At 27.5% G+C, this 10,751-nt stretch overlaps 2 protein-coding genes across 2 annotated transcripts; both read right to left on the reverse strand.

Annotated features, from left to right (window-relative positions):
• Window positions 1–1,372: 1,372 nt before the first annotated feature.
• On the reverse strand, window positions 1,373–8,902 carry LOC109812513 (alanine decarboxylase). The gene is made up of 5 exons (XM_020376500.2): window positions 8,675–8,902; window positions 8,298–8,529; window positions 7,993–8,186; window positions 7,721–7,857; window positions 1,373–1,963 (listed from the first exon to the last, which is right to left on the reverse strand). The coding sequence occupies exons 1-5, from the start codon at window positions 8,835–8,837 to the stop codon at window positions 1,388–1,390; spliced, it is 1,302 nt and encodes a 433-aa protein (XP_020232089.2). The 5' UTR covers window positions 8,838–8,902; the 3' UTR covers window positions 1,373–1,387.
• Window positions 8,903–9,322: 420 nt separating this feature from the next.
• On the reverse strand, window positions 9,323–9,700 carry LOC109812507 (uncharacterized). The gene has a single exon (XM_020376493.2). It carries the CDS (start codon window positions 9,698–9,700, stop codon window positions 9,323–9,325), a length of 378 nt encoding a protein of 125 aa, XP_020232082.2.
• Window positions 9,701–10,751: the final 1,051 nt, after the last annotated feature.

A 10,751-nucleotide genomic window follows, 5' to 3' on the forward strand; every position in this document is an offset into this window, starting at 1 on the left:
TCAATTTGTTTTTTTACGAATATGTACACTTAATCCATCATTATCATTCAAGGTTGTCTACTACTAACATATATAACTTTTTTTTTTTTTTTTCATTACCAAGTTTAGTCTCTATATTGCAGGTGGCATGATTTAATTGTTTTGCTTTTTACTGACCACTGCCACAAGGTAAGAGACCTGGTGACAAACCAATTATTAGTCTTGACATGGTGGATGGGAGTAATTTCACTTTCTCCTAATAACAAAGTTATCAACAACCTTAAGGGATATATATACGATTTTCTCATATTTAACTAGAACGAGAGAATTTATTATAATATAAAAAATGTTATATACAATTAGATACAAAATGTATAGTATAAAATATATAGATATAAATCTATTTGATATATAGTTACAAATAATTTTGATGTTAATTTTAAATAAAATTTAACAATATATATTATATGTCATTATAATTTATATTTATATTTTTTTAATAATATATCAATATATATTATATCTATAATATAAATAAAAATAATTTTTAATAATAAATATTATGTTATTATAGAATATATGTCACATTATATAATTTTTTTTTAGTAGTGATTGAGACATGAGATTTTCTTTTCATTTGCTTGACATTAGAAATCACGTATCTTTCAATTACTAGCTTGTCTTCAAAGAGGGAGAAAAACATTAGTGCTTATTGATTAAATTTAAATTAAGGTGGGTTAGAAGTTTCAAAACGGGTGAGTTGAGAATCTACGTAGTTAGATTTGAATACTTTGTAGGAATCTGCCGGTCAACACCGCATCACTTACTCTATATATTGTGTTGGTTATCAATTATCATAAGAAAGAATTTGTTACTCCACTCACTCGTTGACTTTCCCTATGGACTAAGAATCTGACCTCAATTATCATAATAAGAAATAAGAATGGTTACTCCACTCACTCATTGACTTTTTCTATGGACTAAGAATTGAGTCAAGGATTCTTTAATTCTTTCTTACTACGAAAGATAATCTAGTTATTTGTTATCAAGTATATAAGTCTTATCCTAATATATTTTTCATCCTACTTATTCTGTTTCATTTTTAAATACTTAATTCTGTTCCTTTCTTTATATTCAACATGGTACATATGATCATGTGCAACTCAATTCACTGTCCTTATTGATCATCTAAATTCTAATCAATTGATTTCAACATATACTGTATTAGTGTTCTTCTTATGTAGGAAACAACTGCCAGGAACAAAATTCTATTATTGAAACAAAATTTGAATATATGTTAGCCAAAAGGCGCAAACGACCAGATCACATGCTTAAAGTTATTGAAGTGCTTTATTTCATTCAGACAAACATCACATATATATGTTTAAATTAGTTTATAGATTCCCAATCATGATATTGAATTGTGCATTGAACAAGCACAATTTCGAGAACCAATGTCGTTTGCAATGCATAGCGGTTGAAACCGTCGATCCTTGAACCAAATGGATCGTTTTTGAAGAAATTCACTGACAAAGGAGTCCAACATTTGAATGGTAACATGCTGCATCACCACCACATGTGCAATATTTCCATTGCATGCCAAACTCCACCTACGGCTAAACTCATCATCTAGAGGCCTCTCAAAGATCACAATATTGCTAAACTCGTTTAACATTGCGCCAATTCCAGCATCTCGTAGACGATTTTGTAAATAAACTGCATTCATTATGCAGTTTTGCACTTCGTTTTGGAGTCCTATCAAGCCTCTTCTTTTTAAGGCATACCAAAGGAAGATTGGAGCATGCCCGCAACGGCTGCCTGTGATTGTGGCATCCCTTGAAGCAATGTATTCAACATCTTTGGATAATGCACTGATGTATTCTAAACGAGTTATTAAAACACCACAAGGAATGGGGCATCCCAAGAACTTGTGCCCAGAAATAGTTACACTTCCAATGGGTTTTTTGAAGGTGATTCTTGGTGCCTGTGAAAATAACCCACACAATATTTTAGATGAAATCATAATTAATTTAAAACTGCTTGAATCCTTTATAGATAATATTGTAGAAAAATAGATAGATTTACACATATGCAACACCAATAAAATACTAGTTTTAAATGTATTTTGAGTTCTTTTAAAATAAATAAATTTTTATTTTGATTTTTGCAAAAAAATTTTATTTTTTATCTCTCTTAAATTTAGAATTATTAGTTTTAGTCCATATTATTATGTATTTGTTTTAATTACTTATTTATTTATTAAAATTAAATGATTATTTCATATGTTATTCAAAACTGTTAACGATATAATATTAGTGTGTGATATTTCAAAAGAAAATATATAAGTCCTTAAAATAAATATTTTTATTTACTTTCAAATTATTGTTAAGAATAAAAAATAGTAAATTTAGATTTTAAAAGAATAAAAAATAAAAAATAAATATCATATAGGATCCAAAACCAAAATTTATTCATTTTATAAAAATAAAAAAAATATCTTAAAAAGGCACAAAATAATATTTAAAAATTTAAGAAAGATGAAAAATAACTTTTTTTACATAAACAAAAAACAAAACTAGCTGATTTTTTCAAAAAAATAAAAACATATTTAAACCAAAATACTAATTACAAGATCCTAAACATTAATTATACTCAATTAAAGATATCACCTTTTAAACTTGTCAACTAAAAAATTTCACATTTGTTATGTTAATTTAAACTTTTTTATAAATACTTTTAAGGAAAAAATTGTAAACTAATTAAAACTTGTTAAGCATAAGTCAATATATATTTTTTTTGTTGAAAAATTTAGTATTATAAAGTAGCTTATGTATAGCCTATGAAATTTTTATTTATTTTTATTTTTCTATCCTAAAAATACTATTAAAAAAATTATCAAGAAAAAACATTTTATCTTATAATCAATTACATTCATGTGAAAATACTCTGAGCTATGTTAAATTTTACCAAGTTTGACTTTGTTTTACTTCTCAAATTTATATGGCTTGATCTTGACCTGTCCACTTAATCTATATATGTCTATTTTAAGTTAGATTCAGCCATTTGAAAAATTTGGTATAATCTTAAAGTCTATCTTATGTCTTTTAAATAAATTATAAAAACCACACATTTAACTATAAATAGGTGTGTAAAATATTTTATGTCAAAAACAGAGAGCTCTGTTAGGGTTTTGGAGTCTTTTGGGTTACATGAGGATAACCCTCGGCCTAGAAGCACCAAGAAGGTCAAAATGAAGGTTTCAGAGGATGTTGATCACACAATGGTAGATACTTCTATGGAGGATATGAGTGCCCTTTTTGGTGTAGCGAACACTACTCCTAAGTCTTATATGGAGAGCCTTATCTCTTTTGGAGGGGGAAAAGTTTTTATTTATTTAGATAGCTTAATTAAGGAGATGTCATCCTTGGAGGATTCTTTCTACTCAGATCAGCCAGATGGAGATGAGTCTGAGTTAGATCCGTGCCCAAAGATACACATAACAGAAGAGGAATTTGAAGAGTGGTGTGCACCTTGGAAGAACTCATTGGTGATACATGTTTTGGGTCAATGTGTGGCTTTTTGCATGCTTGATAACAAGATCCAAAGGGAATGGGTGAAGAATGGTGCAGTTCGTATAGTTCATATGTCACAGAATTTCTATTTAGTCCAATTTGCCTCTGAAGATGACTATAAGCACCCTCTTTTTGAAGGACCTTGGTTAATAGTTGATCACTACATTATGGTTCAAAGATGGAGACCATTCTTTATTTCTATTGCCAAACAAACCCGTAAAGTCGCTGCATGGATTCACATTCTAGGCCTATCAATTGAATTGTTTAATGATAGATTTCTTTGGCGTGTAGGAAACAAACTGGGCACAATGTTGAAGATTGACAAGCTAACGTCCATACAATCCCGTGGAAGGTTCGCTAGAATATGTGTTGAGATTGATTTGCAGAAGAAATTGGTATCTCAGATTGATGTATTAGGACATATCCTTAATTTAAAGTATGAAGGATTGCATTCTATATGCTTCAAGTGCGGGAAATATGGGCACAAGCAATCCCAATTCTCACAAGAAGTCATTGTTGAAGTGGAAGATCAGGGGAAAAAGCATGCACAGACAGCCATGGATGATGATGCCACGATGGAGGAGTTAACAAATCTACAAGGCAACCCTAGCCCAATCCAGAATGGTCAGCAAAAGTCAAACCATAATTTGGAGAATCTAGATTCTGATGAGAATTACGGGCCTTGGATGATTGTGAAATGAAACAAAAAAAGCCGCAAAAGCTCGAGGCAAGGTTGTTGTTGACTTGCGCAATAGTAGGGATTCAAATTCTAATCCCAATAATCATGCAAATATTCCTAGAAAACCTTTTAAAAAGATTTAAAGACACAAAGTGTGTATTTCCTCTTTTAATTCTCCTAATATACATATATATATATATATATAATGGTACGTGAAAAACTAATTTAATATATATATATGAAGAGTGATCTTTTTACTCAAAGAGTAAGTTTAACTAGACTTATTTCATTTAATAATTCATGTTCAACATTAAATTTTAACGATCCAACTGTTTAATTTAAAATTCTTAATGCATAGATCAAATCTGCAAATTTTTAGAAAATTTGAAAATCATTTGATACTTCATTTCATTAATTCAACTTGACGGATAATCATAGAATCATTTTATACATTGATTCAAATTAATGAAACGAAGTATAAAATAATTTTCAAATTTTCTAACAATTTACATATTTGATCTATTCATTAAGAACTTTAAACTGAACGGTTAGATCGTTGAAATTTGATATAGAACATGAGTTATTGAACGGAATAAGTCTAGCTAAACTTACTCTTAGAGTAAAAAAATTCATTCTCTTTAATATATACACCATATATATATATATATATATATATATATATATATACATACATATATATTAAATGATTTTATCTATAAATTTTTTTAAAAATAAAAATAATATTAAAAATTAAATATTTTTATAAATACTAGGAGGGTTGAGTCACTTTGTGCCACTAATAATGATATGTAGATAGAATATTAGAAGATTGTATGTATTTATTTAGAGAGAATATAATTTTTTGAGAAATTCTATGGTACCCACATTGTTTGAGAGAGTATCCGTACAGTTGTAATTATAATTTTATTTTATATTTTATATTTTTAATAATTTATTTAAATAATATTTATGATATTTTATTCTTTTAATTTTTAAATTATTTATTCATTTTATTTTTATTTTATATATTCTAATTTTATTTGTAATAATATGATTATATATTTAAATAGTTTAATTTTAATAATTTTTTAAGTATATTTTTGTCTTTTCACTTAAAATATTTGAATTTCTATATTTTAATTTGAATTATTTTTTAAGTATATCTTTGTCTTTTTGTCTTAAATTTTTGAATCTCTATATTGTAATTTTAATAATTTTTTATTTCTATTATTTATTAATTCTTTTCTTTTTTAATATTTTATAACATTATTAAAATTTTATAATTTTAATTTCTATAATTTTGTCTTACTTTTTATTTTATAAATATAATTTGGATTATACACTTTATAATTAAATTAATTTTTTAAAATTTTTTATGAGTTTACATTCTAAGAATGTATTGAAACCTCTCAATCTTTGATTATTAGATAGCAACAACATGGATATTCTGATTATTAGATATTATGTTATAATTCTACTGATCGTACTATATATTATTTTTATAAAAAAAATAACTTTTCACAAAATTTCCCACGGATTTATCCGTGGGTAATTTCCCACGGACTAATCCGTGGGTAATTTCCCACGGATTTGTCCGTGGGTAATTTCTCAATAACTTTATATTAAATGTGAATTTTGTAAATTCAACCGTTAAATTGAAAATCTTTTACTCTTAAATCATATATACAAAATGTTATATTAATCGAAGATAATTTCTTATAAAAAAAATTAAATCTGTCAGAAAATTTATATTTTCGATGAAAATTTTTTTGTAGGAAAAACTATAATATTGATGAAATATTTCAGACAAATATATATATCTGTCGAAAATGTAAGAACTGGTTATAAATTTGATATGAAAATATTATGATATTATTAGATAAGATTTTAAGTTAGTATTTTATTAATGATTGATAATTAAAAAATAAAACAAGGATAAATACATTTTTTGAATTTTATATGTTTGATTTGAGATAACTTACAAAATAACTCTTGGTAAAGTTATTCTGCTCAATAACTCATGGTGTGTGTTGAATTTTATCGATCCAATTAATTGTTAAATTAAAAGTTATTAAATTTTACTAATAATTAATATAAATAATTAATTAGTTTTGGAATAAATTATTTGCTAATTAATAATATAAATTAAACATTAATTATTTTAAATTATTTAACTAAAATCTTATTGACAATTTACTATATGATCTTAATATTTTTGTATAACTAATATCTGGTTTTAAATTTGATATAAGAATATTATATATAATTAGATAAGATTTTAAGTTAGTATTTTATTAATAGTTGATAATTAGAAAAAAAAACAAGGATAAATATTTTTTGAATTATATATGTTTGATTTAAGGTAAATAAATATATTAAATTAATTAATAATTTATTTAAAATATTAAAATTTAATTTATAAGTATGTAATAAATAAATATTTATAATTTTATAAATGATATTATCATTATAAATTATAAAATTAAATAATTTAAATTATAATTTTAAATAGAAATAAGTAGATGTTAATTATAAAAGTAAGTACATATAAATAAATAATAATTAAATATATTATTATTATTATTATTTGTAATATAAAATTATTATATATTATTATTATAGTACAAATATGAGATTGTATATTTGACGATTACTTAAATGAATTAATTTGTACAAGTTATATTGACAACATACATATACATTTCGGTAGCTTACTCATCAGAACTTCACAGTTAAGCGTGTTTGACCTAGAGTAGTACAGGAATGGGTGACCTTCTGGGAAGTTTCCCAAAAATTGCACAAGTAAGGATAAAACACGCTAAATAGTGAAATATCGTGAAATAGAACCCTTGAGAGGCCAAATATGAAGGTTGTTACATTAATAAATTTATTAAAACTAAAAAAATTATAATTTTCGTTTCCACGGATAAATCCGTGGGAAATTTCTCACAGATATATCCGTGGGTAAATCCGTGGGTAATTTACCCACGGATAAATCCATGGGAAAATCCGTCAAAAAGTTACCCACGGATAAAAATCCATCGGTAAATATTTTAGACGAGCAATTTACCGATGGATTGGTGTCCTCGGTAATCTGTCGAAAATGCACTATTACCCACGAATTTTTGGCATTTTCCACGGATTCTGGTCATCTGTAATAACGAATTTTCTTGTAGTGAAAGTAATTAATAAGCATATATACATCCCACCTCATGAATTTAAAACGTGCCCTTTATCCCTCGTATATCTTAATTGCCACCTAAATCCACACCAAGTAAAAAAAAAAGAACAACAGCTTTTTTCTTGGCTTTTTTTTTGTTGTAGATTGTAATTGAGGTAAGGATGGTGAAATTTTTTTTCATAATTCAAATTTAATTTATCAATTTGAATGGTTTGGTCTTCACACGTCCGACCTTAGCATCTCCATTAATCCCTAAGCAAACATCAAAATAATGATTTTATTAATTAATAAGTTATAACTTAAACTCACTCCTTTGAGAAAAGGCAACATCATTCCAAAAAGAGCTGCATCACAGTGAACATAGAATCGGTCGCGAGTGAAACCACATCCCTCAAGCGTTTGTATTACAAGTTCAACATCATCTACAGCTCCTTTCATAGTTGTCCCTGCATAAATATACCAATTAAACCTTTCTAATTATGTGTCTACATTTGTAAAAAGGTGTGTGTGCATGAATGTGGTTGTTAATTATTAACAGTAACGTGTACTACATAGAGTACTAGTCAAAGACAAGAAGAGACCTATGTTTAAATTGATGATGGCTGGTTTGTCCTTGTGTGCAACAAGTAAAGCCTTTAGATCAACACAATCAATCTCACCCGAGACTAATGTTCTAACCTTCACACATTGCATTCGATACATTCTTGCTATTTTGAATATTGAATAATGCGAATCTTGAGAGGTATATAATATCCCATCAGGAAGTTGTTCTCTCCTGTGTATAATAAAGATATAAATCAATGTTTGTATTTGCAATGTATATATATTTTTTAAAATATCAAAAAGAAATTAAATGAAGTACTGTTGAATAAACTAGGTAACTAACCCTACTAAAATCCCGTGAAGGTTGCCTTCAGTTCCACCAGTTGTGACGTATCCCCAATACTCATTCTTCTCTATTTCCCACAGATTTGCAAACCAATCAAGCACGCAAACTTCAAATGCTGTTGAATTTAGGGAGAAACTACTCCCTAGAAATGGATCACCGGCATTGTTCAAATGAAAATTAAGCAACGGTAATAATACGTCATAGTTTAAATCCTGATTAGTGGGGTAGCCTGCAGTAGTTCGTATAATAATATAACGATGAAATGAGTATATATCTCATTTGGGGTTACGCCAAAGAAAGTGTTTTTTTGGCTGAAATGAAACCAATACAAAGTAAACATACATTGGAAAGAAGAGAAAGCAGCGAAAGTGTACCCAAGTGGCGGAATCTGCGCTGATTTAGAGACTCAACGTATTGAGTAATAAGTGAAGCCAAATTTGCTTGTGTTTCGCCTGTGCACTTGGTGATAGCAAGGTTCGTATTGCAGTTGCTATCATTCTCTTCAATATTATCAATCTGCGTCTCTTTTTTTTTCATTGCTGACGATTCCTGACCAGTGCATGTGTTTATGTATATTATGTTTCCGGCAGATAGGTCTAGAGATCACAAAGCAATGATTGCGTATAAATAGCAAAAAAGTTAAAGTGGAACTATTGCATCAGAGCATTTACAATGTCCAATCACTTTAAATAAATTTTACTGTACCTAGTTACTTATAAGTAATTCATATTATATTTTTATAATTTTTACTTTAATAAAAATTATTTGTAAACATTTCTACTTTTTTACAACTCATACTATATTTTTTGACAACTCATACTATACTTTATAATAAATTTTAAAAAAATTAATTATTATAGATAATATATAAATATGAATAACAAACAAAAGAAATTATATAATAAAAAATTACAATAATAAAAATAAATTACATAATAAAAAAAATTACCAAAATGTACAACAAAATTAAATATAAAAATTAAATACGCACTAATTTGCGATAATTAAAATTACAATAATATTTATTCTCCTAATTTGTACTTAATAAACTTACAAGCCAATTCATGATCTTTGAGTTGCTTCTCAGTCATTCCAGATGTGTCCTTCATGAGAATGTCATACATTGTACTAAAGTTAGTAGCCTCCTTCGCTTCAACCAATTTCTTTACTGCAATACTTCTTTCTAACATTGTTTTTGTCATATTATCCAACTCCTTTTTGTCAGAAGATGTTTCGTCAACCATTGTTTTACTATTTCTTTTCGCTACTTTTTGACCTATTAGACTAGACATTGGGGTTGTTGGGTCATATTCTTGACCATCACTGGCTGCATCTGTGTTAGAAAACATTGAGTATTGCCCAGATTTAGAGATCTTTGATCTTTTAGAAGAGCTCTCCATTGATTCAGATTTTCATTTTGGCTCATCTCTTAATAATAGACATGCATGCTCAAAATTGAATTTATCACTTACATCTTGTGAGTAAATTTTATATGCATTTGCAATTATGTCTTTTTCTAAGTTGTCACTTTTTTTATCACGAGTTTGTTTATAACATCCGACAAATAATTGAACTATTTTATGTATTCAAAACTAACAAATTTTTAATTGACCTGGATTCCTTTCTAGAAATTGATTGCGATTATTATTGTAATTCTCTTTGATTCTTATCTAGAAACTATTTCGATTTTGATCAACTCCCATAATTGGATCCTTCGAATAAGTAGATTATCCTCTTCAATAGAAAAGCTTACACGTGATTTTTTTTAGTACATATTTCTTCTCTTTGTTGTCCTCCTACATCAAGTGTGTTGTTCTCTAACCCAACTTGAAGAGCTCTCCATTGATTCAGATTTCCATTTTGGCTCATCTCTTAATAATAGTCATGCATGCTCAAAATTGAATTTATCACTTACATCTTGTGAGTAAATTTTATATGCATTTGCCATTATGTCTTTTTCTAAGTTGTCACTTTTTTTATCACAAGTTTGTTTATAACATCCGACAAATAATTGAACTACTTTATTTATTCGAAACCACAACAACTTTTTAATTGACCTGGATTCCTTTCTGGAAATTGATTGCGATTGTTATTGTAATTCTCTTTGATTCTTATCCAGAAACTATTTCGATTTTGATCAACTCCCACAATTGCATCCTTCGAATAAGTAGATTATCCTCTTCGACGGAAAAGCTTTCACGTGATTTTTTTTAGTACATATTTCTTCTCCTTGTTGTCCTCCTACATCAAGTGTGTTGTTCTCTAACCCAACTTGAGACTCAAATATTGAACCAATTGGTGAATCTGTTTCCCGATCTACTGACTCCACAACTTTTTCGAAAAATATTGAAGGCCTATAAAATATATTGGGATTAGTTGGTATTGGTGGTGGATACATAAAAAAAAATGGGGATTCAGAGAATTATTATTGGTTGAGTGTGGTGATGGTGG

Source organism: Cajanus cajan, chromosome 7, assembly GCF_000230855.2.
Source record: "Cajanus cajan strain Asha chromosome 7, NIPB_CcT2T_4, whole genome shotgun sequence".
NCBI lineage: Eukaryota > Viridiplantae > Streptophyta > Magnoliopsida > Fabales > Fabaceae > Cajanus > Cajanus cajan.